Source organism: Nicotiana tabacum, chromosome 8 (genome assembly GCF_000715075.1).
Source record: "Nicotiana tabacum cultivar K326 chromosome 8, ASM71507v2, whole genome shotgun sequence".
Classification (NCBI taxonomy): Eukaryota; Viridiplantae; Streptophyta; class Magnoliopsida; order Solanales; family Solanaceae; genus Nicotiana; species Nicotiana tabacum.
In genome coordinates this window covers 187,209,240-187,227,216 of record NC_134087.1, presented here as the reverse complement: position 1 = coordinate 187,227,216, position 17,977 = coordinate 187,209,240, and the positions used below count along the sequence as shown (strand labels likewise).

Below are 17,977 nucleotides of genomic sequence, written 5' to 3'. Positions count from 1 at the left end.
CAAATCAACTTATAAAAATCCTAAGTCACTAGCAAACTTGTGAAACAACAAAATATGTAGCTCATCAACATCAACTGTAGTTAATTGAGGACAAGTTAGTCCATTTGCATACCTTAGGTCAGGGTCGAATACAAAATTACCACTGTGGTGGATTTGTAGGTTAACTAGGGTTGAAGCCATTTTCTTTTCATACCTGCAAAGTAAAAAAAAACAGTGTTATCTATGCAATTTGTTATCAAAAGTTGCACCTTTACACAACTCCATAAACAAACCAACAAAAAAGAAAGATTTTTAAAGTAAAAAAGCTTCCAAGATTCCTTTTTCGTCCCCACAATGCCTTATAATATTCAGAAATACTGTGGTGGACCATTAACAAGAAGGATACCCAACAAACATCACAAAAAAATGCATAAACATCGGATGAAATTCTGCTTTGATAACAAAAACTCAAAACACTAAACGGAATAACCAAATATGCCATTACATACATGACACTACATTAAAAAGGGCTTTCATTCTAACATGTAGCAAAACACAACAAAAGCCCTATATATTAAGGGATATTAAACAGCAATTATGACCTAACCCAACCTTCCCCTAAAAAACCCTAAACAGAGCAAAAGCCCCATAAATAGAGGGAAATGAAGAACAATAAAGACAAATATGAAGAACAAATGAAGAATTACCCCACAAACTTTGATAACAACAGTACAGATGAAAATCCCGGCAACAACGACGGAGAAGAGAGGAGAGACTCACTGTTGTTCGATACTATCTAAGCCCCAAGTACGCGGATAATTATAAAATGAGGGGAAAATGTGGGTTTGGGGGGGGGGGTAAATAATCCTTTGCCGATTTTTTATCCTATTTGGCCATCATATGTGACTTGGAGCCTACGTGGTTTTATTTTATTGACGTGACATCTTACGTGTAGGTGATTGTCATACACACACTGGCAGCCTCCTTAGATAAGCGTTTATTATTCACGTTTTGAATGAGTATAAGTGTTCAATTGGCAAATATCTAAGTTTGGGGATCGGCATGATAAAGTGGGTGAAGTACAAGTGTCATTTAGGCCATTCTGCCTTATCTTTTTAATTTATTTTTCATTTTTATTTTCATAATTTTTTTATTCTTATTTTAATTATTTCTTGTTCAAAATTTTAATATGCACGCTCGTTGTCCGCGTGAATTACACCCACTTTGTCCAGCTCAACCATTTTGTTGCCACGTGTGCTTGGTCAATGGTCATAGGGGCTTAAAATATAGACTTTGATCAAGTTAAAGTGTCTGGATGAAAACAAGTGAAGTTTGGGGACCAGCATGACAAAGTGTGATAAGTATATGTGTCATTTAGGTCATTCTGCCTTTAAAAAGTAGCCAACTTCTAAATACAAGACCACATAAGTTACTATTTGTGCAAATAAACCCATTTTATTTTCTTAATCTCTTATTCTAACTCACTTCTTGATGGTTAAAATTTGTGATCCACGTTTGAGCGCCTAAAATTTTCTATTCTTTTGGTCGACTTCTTAATTAACTATTTTTTAGTTATATTTGTTCTATTTTAGTTTGCATGTAAATATATTGTATACTCATAGTCTCTTTGTTTTTTCCTTAGCAAGTGTCGTTATAAGTTTAACTATGTCACTAAAGAAGTTATGAATTTATTGAATCTTGAATATTTGATCAAATTAGATTAATACAGATGTGGATCAATCTGTCCTTAATTGTGAACCCATATGGAGAGGGGGATTTAAATTCAAGCCCTAGTTGTGCACCAACAACAACAACAACATATCCAGTATATTTTCATATTTGGGATATGAGGAGGATAATGTGTTCACAGACCTTACTCCTATCTAATGAAGGTAGAGGCCCTAGTAGTGCACTGTAACATAATTAATTGATATAAAAAAGGAAAATCAAGTCATGAGTTTTTCTTTTTAATAAAATGAAGATTAAGATAAAGTTATGCAATTATGCAAAGTGTTGTTTTATGAATTGTGTCTTATGTTTCTTCTTATATGTTTTCTTTCTTCTCCTCAAAATCCAAACACTTCCCATTTATCTCAAAATCAAATCTCAGGAAAAACTTCTTCTAATTACTAATATCTCAAAAATATGGCAACTATTTAAGTTCACTAAATCTTGATTTCCTTTTCTTCTATAACTCTAAATTCCCATCACGCCTATATAAGTTCTGCGCGAGAAAACATGAAAGACAAACATCACACAGAAAATGCCGAAAGAGTTAAACACTATTTACACTTTCAAGTTCCCTTCTCTTTTCTCTCTTCGACTCTTTTATCCTCGTTCCCTTTCTCAGAATTGTAAGAACTATAACATTTTGGTGTATTTAAAGAAGAATCATATCCACGATTTGCTCTCTAGCCAATGGAAATGTCAAAAACATAATATGATTGTTCTTTAAATATACTGGAATATCATGATTCTTACAATTCTAAGAAAGGAAATGAGGACAGAAAGATCCAATTAATTCATGTTTTACTGGGTTTATACTTTGTAGTTTGTACTTATAGCGATTTGACTCCATCACTTGTCAATTGGGAATAAAAATCTATTTATGTGGAATCATATTCATAATGGGTAGATTCAATTCTATAGTCTGTATCGGTGAGCATTTATCAAAATTTCCTAATAAAAACACTTTCTTCATCATCTTTGTAATGTAACCATATACAAATGTAGAGTTGTTCACACAAAGTTCTTCATTTAAGAGCCAATTTCAAGACTCGAATTCAATTTGCTAATAGTGTGAATAATCTTTACACGATTACTATGATTTGATATATTATAACATGTTACTTACTTTTTAAATTAATTACTAATCAATGCTTATTATAAAGTGTTGCTTGGAATTCCCTTTTAAACTAAAAGCTGGATTGTGAAAATATTCTTTATACCATCGGCGCATATAAGTTCTTTCTAAAACGTAGGGTTTAACTTGCCATTCGATATATACCAATAATTGAGTAATGAATAAAAAATAGGACCTTCCAATTTTTAGTGGGATTGGACAAAAGCTACTGAATTTTCGTGAATCAATAAATTATATTATAGGTCCAACTCAATAACGGAAAAATATCCAGTCAAATAATATTGCCTCAAGTAATATTCAATAGCTATTTAGATCTATGTGTTGGGTTTTATGTATTTAATTATATTAAATACTTAAAAGATGGTGAATGGAAAATGGAGAGAAATGAAATTTTTGAGTGAAATTTTAAGTTTGTCCCCTTGGCAAAGGGACATTGTCCCATATTGGAAGAGGAAGAGTTTTTTTATGGGTATATAAGCAATTGCTTTTCTTCTAACTCTTAAAGGGTTGAGAAGAAGGCAAGCCTCGCGTCGTCGTCATCGTCGCTCGCTCGGCTTCGGCTTCGGATATAGTCAAATGATTGATTGATTATTTTTTTGGACAAAATTTATTTGTTAATAGTAAAATATTAACAGAAATGTTATTAAATATTTGTTTTAATAAAAGAATATTAATATTAAAATAAATATTAATATTAAATTCTCAATCCGTTTTTCTGTTTTGGTAACAGAAAATTAACTACCCTCTTCAATTTTCCCTCTTTATTGTTGAGCAAATAGCCATTTAAGTAATGGCATGTATGTTGTGGCCGTTTTGCATAAACAACCATTCTGAAGAGTTGCACCTCTTCAGATTTCAGCCCAACTTTGGCTATAAATACAACACTATTCTACTCAGAATTTCCATACGATTTTCTGAGTTTCTTCTCCTTCTTCTGCATACTTTTAGCATCAAACAAAGCAACAGTAAGTGTGATTTGCTACCGAACTTTTTGTTCGCTGAAACACTGGGGTTTGAAGTACCACTACACCAGTGTGTAATTCGTTCTATCTTGGGAGGAAATAATCCATAACCTTGGGTACTAGGAGGGGATTAAATTCCTTAAGGAAACACTGTGAATTCAGTGGGCTCGAATTGGTTTTATGTTATTTTGTTGTTCATTTCTGTTTATGTTCATTTATATTTCCAGAATTATTTTACAAATACAGTGTACTTGCTAACACTATGCCACGTCGAATATAAAATAACTAATGGCTACGATTCATATCAATTCCTATAGTTACCAAAAAAAACTAATAATGAAAATATATATACTAGCGGTAGCCGTAATCGATTCATGTTTATTACTTTAACTACAAATAAAGTAATATGCAGTGCTCTCTATAAATGATTATATTGGAATGACATTTCTTCTATGCTTTGAAAGCAATTTTACAAATAATACACTAAATTACAAATACAAGTATCCATCTTCTCTATTTACGTGGTGATAATATGCCAAATATTATCAAATTTCTTAACAATAATTTTTCGGAAAATTCATCTGATGCCCATATTTTGCTTTATTTTGCATTTTAAAAGTAAGAAACATGATTAATATTAACGACTGTTTTTTGAAATTTTTGCCAATTTAATTTTTTTTGATAAGTATAGGATTTAAGATGAATCTTAGCCATTAATTATTTTATGATCCCCATGACATAAATCTAAAAGTTTATTGAATATTACCTGAGGCAATATTACTAGACTGGATTTTTTCCCTCAATAACCACAATCAAAAGATTCAAACATGAGGTGTTTTTTTATACCATATATACCACTTCCTAGTTTCTGTTCAAGAGTACAGTCAGACCTATCTATAACAGTATCCTCATATAATAGTCATTCACTATAACAATCGAGTTTTTCTCGCAACCAATTATTATGTTATGTTATAATATATGTCCTCTATAACAACACTTCACTATAGCATCTAAAAATATCAGAACAAATAAGGCTGTTATAGAGAGGTTTAACTAAGGGTGTCTAACGGGCCGGGTCATCCCATTTCCAGACTGGCCCAGACCGGTTGAAACCGGAACCGGCCTGGACCGGTACAAGGGGGCCGGGTGGGGCTGGGTTAAAGGGGTAGGAGGTTTGGTCCGTTCATGTTTTGACAACCAGTTAACCGGACCAGTCAAAACCGCTCGACACAAATCATTTGTTCATCTGGTTAACCGGCCCAGACCGGTATAAAGGTAACTATTTTTTTTTTACTTGTGGGCCTAAATCTGACTATTGGCAACGGTCCATTTCCCATTATGGTTGTTGCCCAACGGTTGAATTGCACGAATAGCCCATTTTTTGTTTTTGTTTTTTAAATTAACACCCCTTTGAAAAACTATAAATACACTCCCCCTCTTCTTCATTTCTTCACTCATCTCTCATTTCTCAATCTCAAATTCTCAATTGAAGTTAAATCATGCCTCGTACTTCTAGAGTGCGCTCATATGTTTGGGAACACTTTGAGTTGGTGGAAGAAAATGAAGAAGTTCAGAAAGTAAAGTGCAAGAATTGTGGTCGAATCTTAAATCTTCGTCCAAAGTGTGGCACATGCAGTTTAAGGAGGCATATGAAGACTTGTCTTGAGCGTCCTCCGGAAATTCGTATTTAAGTTGATTTGAGACAAAATGTGTTATTTTAAAATTATTAGACATATTTATGCTTAATGTTTTAGTTTGTTAGATTAATTTGAAGTATTATTATGCATGAAAATTTAGTTTTACTATTTTTTTGTTAATTTACTTGTTAAATGCAAACTTCAATTTTGTAATTTTGAAATAAATGTAGCACTTGCAATTTATAAGTGCAATTTTTTCTCATCTTCATTGTATTCTTTATATTTTTACTTTATATTAATATAACTTACAATAGTTATACAAAATAATAAAAAAATAAAAAATTACACTAACCCGGTCCGGCCCGGCCCCTTGTACCCGTAACCTTTACGGTTCAATTTTTACCCTGATGAACCCGAACCCGTTAAATCCGGTATGCCCCAACCTGTAACCGGCCCGGACCACAACCCGTACGGGTACTAAATTTCCCTAACCAGGCCGGCCCGGCCCACCCGTTAGACACCCATAGGTTTAACTGTATATCTGCAGTCACTAAAACTTCTATCACGAGTAGTAGGGACACAGAAACCATGACCTATACCAATTAAAAAGCATGTACTTACGATTTAATATTAGATTTACTATATATTAAAATAACATCACTATTAGCAAACAGGTTGCTGTGGTGTAGTGGTTATCACGTTAGTCTTACACACTAAAGGTCCCCAGTTCGATCCTGGGCAGCAACATCTTTTTTGCTTTTCCACATCAAATTTCTTCATTTTTAGTTATGATTATGTACACATTACTTGCAAAAGATACAGAATAAGCTATGCTTTGGTATTCAAATTCTTTTTTTCATTTTTCTTTTAATTGTTAGATCTTAGCGTGCTTTCTTTGGATATTTCAGAGGCTTGGCCCTTTTTTCGGTTGTTCCTATTGTACGTTAGATGGAATGATCTAGAGGGCTAAAAATCTTACCTTTACTTAGAGAGTGGTGTTTCCCGGTTCAAGAGAAAGTGAGAACTTTCCTTTAGCTACAGACCTTGAAAATATTTGTTTTGCCACTTTATTTTCCTCCACCAAGCTCTTCTTATTTACTTGCTTAGCTTTGCAAGAAGGCACACATGCTTTTATTTTGCACTCAAAACTCTTACCATTTTCAGTGTGCTTTATTTATCAAATTCTACTGTGCTTTCTTTGGGCATTTCCTAGTATTCTCCTATTTCAATTTGAGGGCATATTGCATATAACAATGGTGAAATTTCAAGGCCAATTGTGAATGTAATTTTCCCAGCCAGACGTTTGTAAGGGAAGTTAGAAATCTCTGGGGGCAAGTGGACAGATAGTTATTCTTAGGGATGCTATTTAGAGATAAGCCAGTACTTATTTTGCTCTGAATTTTTAACTAAAAATCTCAACTTCAGGACAATGCAAAACATTTTTGTCCTTAAAAACTAAAATTCAGGACGCATTGGCTAATTCCTAAATAGCAGCCCTTTAGAGTGGCTACCTGGTGTCATTTCTACAAATCTCTGTTGCACATTTTAAAGAATATGAGCAGCTGCTGAATCAGGGGAAAGATAAAAGTTCTCTCTTATTTCACTATGCTATTCCATGTCAAAATCCAAATACATCCTATAGGCATTTCTATCTGAAGAGTAATAGCCCTCCACAAGAGTATCCACTTGAAAACCAAGTTTCTTGTATAGCTGCATTGCTGGAGTCCTTGTAGGATCTACATGAAGTGATATCCGATGAACATTTCTTGTTCTGCATTTCTGCACCGCCGCCTTGAGCAATTTTTCTCCATGGCCTTGTCCCCTGTAATTCTCTTTCACTGATGTTTATTTCCAGCCCCAGAGGAAGGATGCATCAGTAAACGTACGAATATATTTTATTTGTCAAAAGAAAAAGGAAACACTGTATATGAACTTCCCTCTCTATCTCAATTTGTGCTGATTTATGCAGCCGATGAGAAAACAAACAGGAAAGCGACAGGCATGTAGTATAAAAAAACCCTTTAAACATTTAAAGAAGTTACAACAACTATGCCTCAGTCCAAAACAAGTTGGAGTCGGCTGTATGGATCCTCACTAACCATGTTTCTCCATTTAAATTCTTTAAAGGTTAATTTTATTTTATTTTTGGGTAAAAAATCATGATAACAAATTTACAACCATTGAGAGAACCAAAGCAATTCTTCCAAAAGCGGAAAAAAAAGGAAAAAAAACATCACAAGCAAGAAGGTTTTCTCTTCTATGCAAATGATGATAGACAATGCTTAACTGACCTATCAGGAATACTCAATAAAAATACCAATTCACCTGTTTTCTTTCCCGAGCAATTTAATATGATGAGGGTCAGAGAAAGATTTAACTGAACTCTCCTGCAAAATTCCTTAAAAACAAACTGCTAGCTATTTCAAGGTTCAATGTTCCTCAATAGTAGCTAATTAAGCTTTAGTCATCCTAATTTGAGTAGCAGGTTAAACAAGGTCAGATTTTGGTCAGCATGAAATACCCTACCTAGTCATACAAATCCTCAGTAGCCAAACTAATGATTATGGATGTATTTTCAATGCCGATGGTGTCCAGGCCACAACTTACACAGACCTAAACTATTCCACAGAATACCTGCTACCTCTCACTAGCACCTGTATCGGGTTACTACGGCAGCATCTCTTTTACAAATTACAACTGCTAAACACCCTGTTCAATTCTTTGTTCCGGAGGTGCCAACACATCATTATTAACATATCAGCTTGCTCGAAGAGGAAAAATGCATGACACTTCTCTAATTTATTAGACCTGGATCCTTCATAAAATGCTCATCCAATCCAGCTATATTGAAATGCATTGAATGAGCAAAAGCAACTTTTCTTACCCATCTGTTCACACAGATTAGAACTTGTTGGCAAATGCCTTCAAGCATGTTCTTCTTAGAAAGACAACTTGATTACAGATTCAGGCTCTCCGAATAAGTATCTTTATCTTTTGAATGTTCAAGCTATAGTCACATTCACACTACTGATTGTGCTTTCTCATATGCTACGTCACATCAGACATGAGTTCCTGATGAGTCATGATCATAACTTTCTATCTGATCTCACCAATTGGTCCTATCCACATCTCACCCAGAGCTGGTGCAATTCCATGAATTCAACTTCTTCATGCCAAAATTAGTTCCCAACCTAATTGTGAGTCACATTGGTTCAAGTTTCATAGACCAGCATGTCAACAACGATTACAAGCAGAGTAATCTTTTGGGAAACTAAGTAAGTCCAGTGATTTACAAATCCTTTCTCCATCCCAAATTATGATTACCAGTAGTTGCTCAAGTTAGAGAGCTTACAGAGAGGCAATAGTTGCCATTGCCAGTTATTAATCTTATAGGCTGTGGGAATAAGTGCCGCAGAATAGGCAGCTATTGCCTCCGCTCTTAAGCCTAGAGACTCATCTTCATTTAGTTTACTATTCAACTTCCCCCACTCCCTAGTTGTACAGGTACGGACCAAAAGCTTCCTCTATCATATTGAAGAAATAGCTAGGCAGTAGAGCTAGAAGAAGCATACCGCTAGCGTGAAAGACGGGCGGCTTCTCTAGGAAAGATGGCCCAATTCCTCTTTATTTGTTTTGATTTCTGCTGCTTTAGCGCGTATGAAATCATTTACCAAAACAAAAAAGAATCCTCCTCCTGTGGTCATTTACCTAGCCCAAAACCATGCTCATGGGAGAATAAGTATTTTACGTGTGTTTTTTAAACTTAGTAGCAATTTAGCTGCAACTTCCAGTTTACACTGTGAGATAGCAATCAATCAAATGTTACTTGGTAATTGCAGCAGAATAGTATCTCAACTTCCCAGCAAAACATTTGGATGTAGTCGAAAATTACACCTTAACTTCAGTCCCAGACCAGAATTTGGAGTGTTACTATAAAAATCCCGACCTCACAGGGTAGGGCTAAGGCCTACGTACACACTACCCTCCCCAGATCCACTTGTGGGAAATCACTGGGTTTGTTGTTGTTGTTACTATAAAAATTCCAGTCATCAACAAGAACTGATTAGCCTTTTGACTTCATCCCTAATCCCACGGCATCAATTTTAGGATACCTCAACAGTGAATGCATTTTATCTTCTTTTATATTTTCAAAAAGCTATTTTTCTAATATCAGCTTATAGACTCCAATCCAAGAACAACCAATAATGACTACAATGCGTCACTCCCAGACAAGTTAGGTTGGCTATAAAAATCTCACTTACCATAATTCATCATTTAAATTATCTCACTCCAATATTAACTAGAATAAAAGAAAAATAAAGAGTATCAGAAGCTATTTATATTTTCTATTAGTATAAAAATCTCTAAATGGGCTAAAAGACTCCGAAAAAGCATAACACTTAAGTAATCATACCAACTCCAATCAAAGAACAATAAGATAAATTCAAGAATAAGACCAACTACTAACAGGAAAACTTAAGCAAGATGAAAAGGGGTTCGCTTTATTCAGACCTGCTAATTTAGTGATGCAAGCACAAAGGGAAGAAGGCCAAGAGTACATGACATAACCAGCAATATCTGCACCTACTTGGGTGTACAGCAACCCACTGTTCTTCTTTCTGAGTTCTTCATCAAAGGATCGAGCCAATGACTCGTGTTTAGGGAAAATCTTCTTCTCTATTCTCACTATTTCGTTAACTACCTTAGCCCAATGTGGTGAGTTTCTCTGCAGTTCAACTATCACTCCCGTTTCCATTTCTTGGATTTCCTAAAGTCTCTGATGGGTCTTTGACTCTGCGTATATAATAACTAGGTTAATAACAAAACTCAACTGGGTCACAAAAAATACTCCCTCGATTCAAATTTTAGGAAATTACATCCATTGACCCCAAAGATGAATGTTCTTGTTTTTTTATCCTTGCTTGTATCACGGACAAACCTAGGTCTAACATTAAAAATATTACTCGTCGGGCAAGCAAATAGTAACACTTGTTAGGCTTGAAATTCTCCCCACAAAATTATCAAGAGTCAAAAAATCAAAAGTGGTACTGAAGTATCCTATTTGTGCAAATCACCCATTCAATTTTAGGTGTCATAATAACTATAGAGTCAAAATGAGCTTTTTTAGACCATATTTTTATTAGTTTTTAAATATATTAAGCATCCTCTAAATATATTAATTTTAATTCAAAAAATTTAAAAATTTTATGTTTCTATTCATCCCGAAAAGTTTTTTAACATTAGCATATCTTAAAAGCTTTACTTTATTTTTGCAATTTTTTAAAAATATTTTTAACATTTTAATAGTTAGAAATATAATGTACATTGTTTTTATACTGTTTATTAGTATATAAATTAGTAATACAAAAATAATGTATAAAATAATTTTATACAATTTTACACATTTGTTTACTCGTAAACAATACAATTGAATTTATACGTGGTTTATCACAAGTGAATCGGTTTGATCCCAAAATGATAAATAAATTAAACAAGAATGTAAAACTTAGCGTTGAAATCGAGATAAGACAACAGAAATCCTGGTTCCAGGAGCAGAGCTTCCGGAGACAGTAATAACGATATTAATAAGCAAGAAGATAAAATATTGTTGAGTTTTGAACAGTGTATAGTATGAGCTTGTCAGAAAATTCTCCTTACAATGGCTGTTGAACTCACTATTTATAATTGTTCCTAGAAAATAAGGTTCTAGGATCAAGTCCCTCTTAAATGACGATTATGGGGGTCATTGAAGAATGTGTAATAGCAGACAATGAATATCATATTCTCTGTAACGGACTACGCAGTTAATGCTATAGGACATTCTCCATTAAATGTTATTGGGTGACAGACATTTATTTTGTCGTTATGGATATCATTCCCTTCAGACACAAACGGGATTGCTGCCTTCGGACCTGGTTGCCATTCGCCTTGCTTTCTATCTGCATTCGGCTCCACGTGTCACTTTATTATGTGAGCATTTAATATGAACATATTTTACCCTATACAGATAGTCCCTTTGCTTTCCGGTGGCACACATCCTTGTGTCACCGGAAAGTTAGTGAAGATAGCTTTCTTGGCGGGAAATTCTCTAACCCCCTCTATAAAGTTTTTGACGGTTAATTAGATGCACGTCTCTCCGCATTTAATGCCCTAAACACACGTCATCCCATGATTCCGCAATATTTTCGCTAGTTCTTAAGGCAATTATGGCCACAATCTTAGCCGCCTATATCTTTATTTATACGCATCAATCTTCTCCTTTTTACACTTCATAATTTTCTAAACTCTCTCAAACTCTCTTTACTCAACTCGCACAACTTCCTTTAATCTTCTTCTTCAGAGAAAAACCATTACTTCCTTCTGATAATAATGGCCTCCTCTTCCAGAAATTCCAGTACTTCAAAAAACAAAAAGAATACTGATGATGCTGCTCCTCCTACGGTGAGCTTCATTATCCCTAGAAGGCTTACTACAACTAAAGACTTCGAAGATAAGTACCTTTCTGCTAACCCCCCTCCCCCTACATGGGTTGTTTGGGTATATCCTTCTTCCATCCGTCCTTCTAGCATCCTTGCTCTGAAGAAAGACTATGGTTGTCAAAATTTGAACATCATTGCTCCTGACCTAGCAGAGTTGGTAACCTTCTCCAAGAAGGGTTTTACGTATGTTTACACTTATCCCTTCACTTTGGGCCTGCTCTCATTGGTTGGGGGCTTGACCCTGTTATCTTGGAGTTTTGCTTCCGTTACCAAGTCTGCTTGCCACATGTGAGCCCTTCTGTGTGCCAGACGGTTGCTTGTCTTCGGCGTCTATTCTAGAAGACGGGAGAAGAGTTATCCCTGGCTCGACTGATAAACTTTAGTAAACGTGGTTACCATGATTTGCTAACCAGCATGGACGATGACAACGACCGTGGATGGATGCGGCAATTCGTTGCAGTTTCCACCAGGGATATCATCCCGGCCACGACTCTATCCTTTCCTAAATCATGGAATCGTACTCGTAAGTTCATCGTCTGTCTTTCCTTCTATTTAAAGATTATTTCATGCTATTATTGATTCTTTTTCTTTCATTATTTCAACAACTCGGTGGATACCACCAAGGATTGAAGGCTTGGACCAGTGGATCCAGAAAATTTTGGATGTCACTATGCCTGAGACCCTCAAGTGGAAAGAACTAGCCCTTAAATACGAGTAGAAGGCCAAAAATCATAGTAAGTTGAACTTATCTTGTTTTTACTTTTTGTATAGGAAAATTGGTTAACTTTTCTTTCCTGTTGAATTTAGGTCTTCCGCAAGGCTCTGTTACCGTCCCCGATGAGGCCGTTTAGGTTGATCTTGTTGATGCGATGAGGTTGTTGCAGGAGGCTTTCACCTGAACGGGTGTCATCGGGTCTGCTTTCGGTGCAAGTTCTTCTTCTCGGAGTCCCCAGCCGGAGAACAAGCAACCAAAAAGGTGACATTCATCCACGACTTAGAGTAAAAATAAAAAGGCGAAGGGCACTGCATGCGAGCCAGCCGCAGACACTGTAGTGATCGATGATAATGGAGGAGCCAGTGATGAGGGGGATTCTCTACATAGAAGACGACGACCTTCATCAGCTCAACAGAATAGTCAATCTATTGAGATAGTTACGCCAACCGAGGATGACGTCCCTGCGCTCTGGGGAATATGATGTAGTGGAAGATGCTAACTCTCTCTTTCGAGTCCTAGTCATTGTTCCTGGTACCGTGAGGTTGGGTACCGGGTCTCTTCCATCTTCGATTGATGAGCAACCAATAACTAGCACTGCTTTTGGTGCAGTTGCTTCTTAACCTACAACACCATCAACTTCATCTCCATCTTTGCCAACTTTGCCTTCGCCACCAGCAACGGCTACATCATTTCCACGGGCCACAGTCATTCGAAATGAGGATATCCCTCTTCCCCAGTCCCCAGTTCACGGGAATTTGAGGCATAATTATTTTGTCCCCTCCGAAGATCCTTAGAGGAGGAGGAGTATTTCCATCTCTGTTTCTACCGGATGCCATCTATTTTCCCGGCCGGTGAAACTTGCTAATCATCTGAAGCCTCTGGATTTAGAGAAGGATAGAAGTAAAATACAGTCTCTCTCGGGAGAGTGTATGGTAAACAATGCCATGCACAACGCAGCGGCGGTATGATCTTTGTTACTTGTGTTGTTCCTTCTATCTTTATTATGGTAGGATTTAATTTGTACTTCTGTTTTGCAGGCTAACTTCCTTGCTTCAGAGGGCCTTCAGAGGTTAATCCTTCACAAGGAGAAACTAACCTCCGAGCGAGATCAATATTGTTAGCCAAATGGGATCAAATTGCTGCTCGACTCTCGGAACTGGAAGCACAAGCTGCTGAGGCCGTTGAGTTGGAGGCTTGGTTGCAGCAAAGCGAGCAAGAGGTAGTGACCCTTAGCCAAAATGCCGCCATGATAAGGGTACAATTTGAAGAAGCTAAGGCAAAGTGGGTTGAGGTTCAAAATGTCGTTCTTGCTGCTGCCGTTCGCGAGGCTGCCTCTACTGAAAGACTAAATAATTTGAAGGCAATCTTGAACTCCAAAGCTAAAGAAGTTGCTGCTGCTGAGGAGAAGTATGCCCGATCAGTGACCTTGATGTCAGCCTCCAGGCCGCTAGATCCGAGTGGGATAACCTTTCGACTAAGGTTGACTGTCTTAAGGAAGAACTTCGATGCCAAGCGGCTTCTCTCATAATTGAAAAAACATATTATATGTATAGCATGAGGAGAAAAATCTTGGAAGAGGCCAAAGCGGGCATCATTGACCTTGATGCCGAAATTGCCAAGGCTCGTGAGCTGGAGTTCTACTGCCCGAAGGGGTCTTCCGGTTCAACCTGATGGTACTGACTCTTTTGGTTTCGGTTCCGAATTCTCGGGAACTGAAGAAGAACCTGAAGGGGATAGTGGTAAATGCCAAGATGGTAAAGGCCAAGATCTTGAGCCAGCGGCGAATCCGCCTACTTCTCCTGGGGGTGCAGATGCTTCTCTTCCTCCGGATTTTAGGGATGCAGTAGCTTAGCTTTTTTGCTTTCTTTTCATTTTGTTTTTCTTTTTCATACTTTTGTACTTGTGTTGTTTGGCACGTTTGTTGTATATAGAAGTATTTTTTCGTTTAAGTATTGCGCAAGTTTTTCTCTTTGCGTACTTTTCATTTAAGTATTGTGCAAATTTTACTTTATTGCGTCGAGTTATGCGAGGCTTTGGGTGTATTTTTTCCCGATAGCATTTGAATTCGGGGCATAAGTTCTTCCGGAATCAACCCTTTACCATGAGGGTTTCGTAAGAGAGGACCCTCATATGTTTACGATGCTCTTGAAGAGGACGTCTCCTGTTTATTACGGCACTAGCATTTGAAGTACTTGTTTAATTTTCAAATAATAAAATTAACTCATCGATTGGACAAAAAACAAGATAAAAATAAAAGGACTTACTTTATTCCTTTTATTTTCAAAAGGAATAATACATAATTACCCGGGTCGTAGCAAATTGATGCACCCTTTAATTTTCGGGGATCCTATGACCCCTTATATTTGTTAAAGGTGTAATAAATAACACCTTTTGTTACTTAGCATAATCTCAACTAAAATAGTATATGACACGCACCAATTATAATTTGACACGTGTTTTTCTTTTTTAAAACTAAATAATTTCTTTTTATTGCTATTTATTTTATTTCTTTTTTTTTTTTCATTTTATTCTTTTCCCCAATCCCTCCTCTGTATAATCCCTTTCCCGGTTTCCCCAACTGATTCTTTCTGCATCTTCTTATTTTCACATTTATATTTCTTCCATTTCTTTCTTTCTTCTTCATTCTTCTTTTTCCACTTTCAGTTTATCTCGTTTGTTTCTTCATCTTTTTTTTTTTCCGTTCTATCCCTCCGTTATTTTTGAAGAATCGGCGACGGCAAAGATCCAAGGTGGAAGAAAGAATGGTGGACAGGAAGTTCTCTATCATAAAAAAAAATTTGGGATAAAATCCATGGAAGAAAATGCAGGAGAAAGAAAAAGAAAATTAAAAAAGATATGTAGCCGATGTTGAGAAGAGTCACCGGAGCAAAAAAATTTCAGCCAAAATTTTAGTAATTTCGATTGAAAGTGTGAAAAAAATATTATATGGGTTATGATTTGAAATGAATTAAAAAGAAGCTAAAGTGGTAATCTTCAAATTCAAAGCTTGTGGCAATGGAGGATTTCGATCCAAGTTGCAAAGAGATATGAAGATGATGAAATGGGTATGGAATTATAGAGAAAAGAAAGAAAGAAAGAGAAAAAAAAATTAAAAAGAAAAAAAAAACTATTTTGGAGCTCTTCACGCACACCCTCACGTGCATAACAAAACAAGTGCCACGTGAGCTTAAAGGGTGTTATTTAATATTTATTACACTTTTAACAAATGTAAGGTTAATTTACTACCATCCTAATGGATAATTAGGTATTATCCCCTTTCAAAAGCACATAAATATTCATTGTGCTAAAAATAAATTATCATTATGTGTGACTAACCTGTACAACTTATTTTTACGGGGCTGATTGTGCAGTCCCCGATCCCAATAATAAAAGTTTGTTTCCGGGTTTCGTGTTCCCGGTGGATATGGCAGTCATTATCGTATTCTCATTATCATTCCCAACAACACTTATTTTTAAAAAAATTAGCTTATATATTTTTTTGTATTTCATTATCTTATTTGCTACCTCATCCATGAAATTTCATTTCCGTCTTGCATCTAATGTTGCTAATCACGCTTAAAATATATGGAAGGTTATTTTTGCATGTGATTCTTTGAGAGAAAGAACCTTGTTTATTTGGTTTTTCAATTTTTATATGTGTTTGGCTAATTTTGATAAGTGTATGACTAATGACTAGAAGTTGGTAAGTTAAAACTTATTTGAAACATCCGTGTAAGTTTCCCTTTAAAAAGTGGATAACTTGATGTTTTAAATGGTACCCTTAAGTTTGGCTATCTGGTGTCATTCTACTTTAGAAGGGCCTTTCTTGGCCACTCAATTTAGAAATTGCTAAGACGGCTCCCAGTGGCGAAGTTAGTAATTTCACTAAGGGCTTGTTTGGAAGTCACCCTATAATTGAATTTGGGTGTAATTAGATGTAATTACACAATTTTAACGTATTTGTCTGACCAAGTAATTACTTAGTCAACATGTAATTTGGTGTAATTGAGAGAGTATAATTACACTCTCCAATTCTCAAGGGGGAGTTGAGAATTCCTGGTAATATCATGGTGTAATTACAAGGTTATTTTCTGAATCTCTTTTCATTTGTTTTTAGTTACTTTTTTATTTTAACTTTTTAAATTCTTTTTTTTCTTCAAATTTTAGTCTTTTTAATTTATTTATCTTTTATTTCCTTATTTCTCATTTTTCAACTTCTACTTCACGTGTTTCTACATAATTTTTCATGTTTTTTTTTATTTCTTAATCATTTTCTTTATTTTTTTTTATCACACTTAGCTATGTTATTATTCTAATTTTTTAAGGAATTATACCTCATAATCTTAGAAAGAATTAGTCATTCACAAACTTGACTTATAATGAGTGATGTCATTAAAGTTAAACTTTATTATTGGATGATGTTATTAGGATTGTGGATGGTCAGCATCTACTTGCTTTGTAAAGATATTTTTTTGGAATGAATAGAAAACACTATTTACCAAAAAAAAAAAAAGAAGTTATATGCAAACTTAACTATGTTAACATGATAGAATGCTTTTTAATATTTAAATAATCTTCTCATTTTCCAACCTTTATTTTTGTGATTCCTTGTAGTTTCTCATATTTTTTTATTTTTTTTTATTTTCTTCATTATAGTTGTGCTATTGTTCTAGTTTTGAAACTACACCTCCTAATATTACAAACAATGAGTCATTAATAAACTTGGCATATATTGAGTGATGCCATTAGAGTAGAATATCATTGTTGAATGAAGTTATAGACTTATGTTTTTCTTTTCTTTTAAATTATATTTACTTAAATTACATTAAAGCTTATTTTAATTTTACATAAGAGTATTATACTAATTTTTTTGAATTTTGAATTTATGTTATATTTTCGGTTCTATCATATTTGCTTTAGTAGTATTAACTTATTAATTCAGATCGCATGCCATTCATTTTTCAGTTAAAATTGATGAAATATCTTTTTTTTAATATTTGAATAATGTTATGGCATAATATTTATAAATATTAATATTTTTATTAAGCACGCCATGACGTTACTACAAAATATGTGCTTTTAGTTTCTATAATTAACTAAAGTAAAATATTATTAATTGAAAAATATATGTCAATTATTCTTACTATGTTAGTTACAAATATATAACTAGTAATTAATATATTTTCAAGAAACAATATGTATCTTAAATGTCAAATTTAAAATCATTTATGAAGGCATACAACAACAACAACGACCCATTAAAATCTCACTAGTGAGTCTGGGGAGGGTAGTGCGTACGCAGACCTTACCCCTACTCCGAGGGAGTAGAGAGGTTGTTTTCG

General features: G+C 35.1%; 1 protein-coding gene and 1 non-coding gene across 2 annotated transcripts; one reads left to right on the top strand and one right to left on the bottom strand.

Moving 5' to 3' along the window:
- The first annotated feature begins 6,115 nt into the window (after positions 1-6,115).
- Positions 6,116-6,188, top strand: TRNAV-UAC (transfer RNA valine (anticodon UAC)). The gene has a single exon. It is a non-coding gene; the product is annotated as a tRNA-Val (tRNA).
- An 830-nt stretch (positions 6,189-7,018) lies between these two features.
- On the bottom strand, positions 7,019-10,365 carry LOC107775103 (uncharacterized). Its single transcript, XM_016594786.2, has 2 exons — positions 9,954-10,365; positions 7,019-7,279 (listed from the first exon to the last, which is right to left on the bottom strand). The coding sequence occupies exons 1-2, from the start codon at positions 10,195-10,197 to the stop codon at positions 7,050-7,052; spliced, it is 474 nt and encodes a 157-aa protein (XP_016450272.1). The 5' UTR covers positions 10,198-10,365; the 3' UTR covers positions 7,019-7,049.
- Positions 10,366-17,977: the final 7,612 nt, after the last annotated feature.

What these genes read in the sequence shown, in the direction of transcription:
- LOC107775103 (XM_016594786.2), bottom strand. Translation starts at nt 10,197, where the DNA reads ATGGAAACGGGAGTGATAGTTGAACTGCAGAGAAACTCACCACATTGG. An exon ending in TTGCATCACTAAATTAGCAG is followed by an intron (nt 7,280 to 9,953) that starts GTCTGAATAAAG and finishes AATAAACATCAG; the next exon opens with TGAAAGAGAATTACAGGGGA.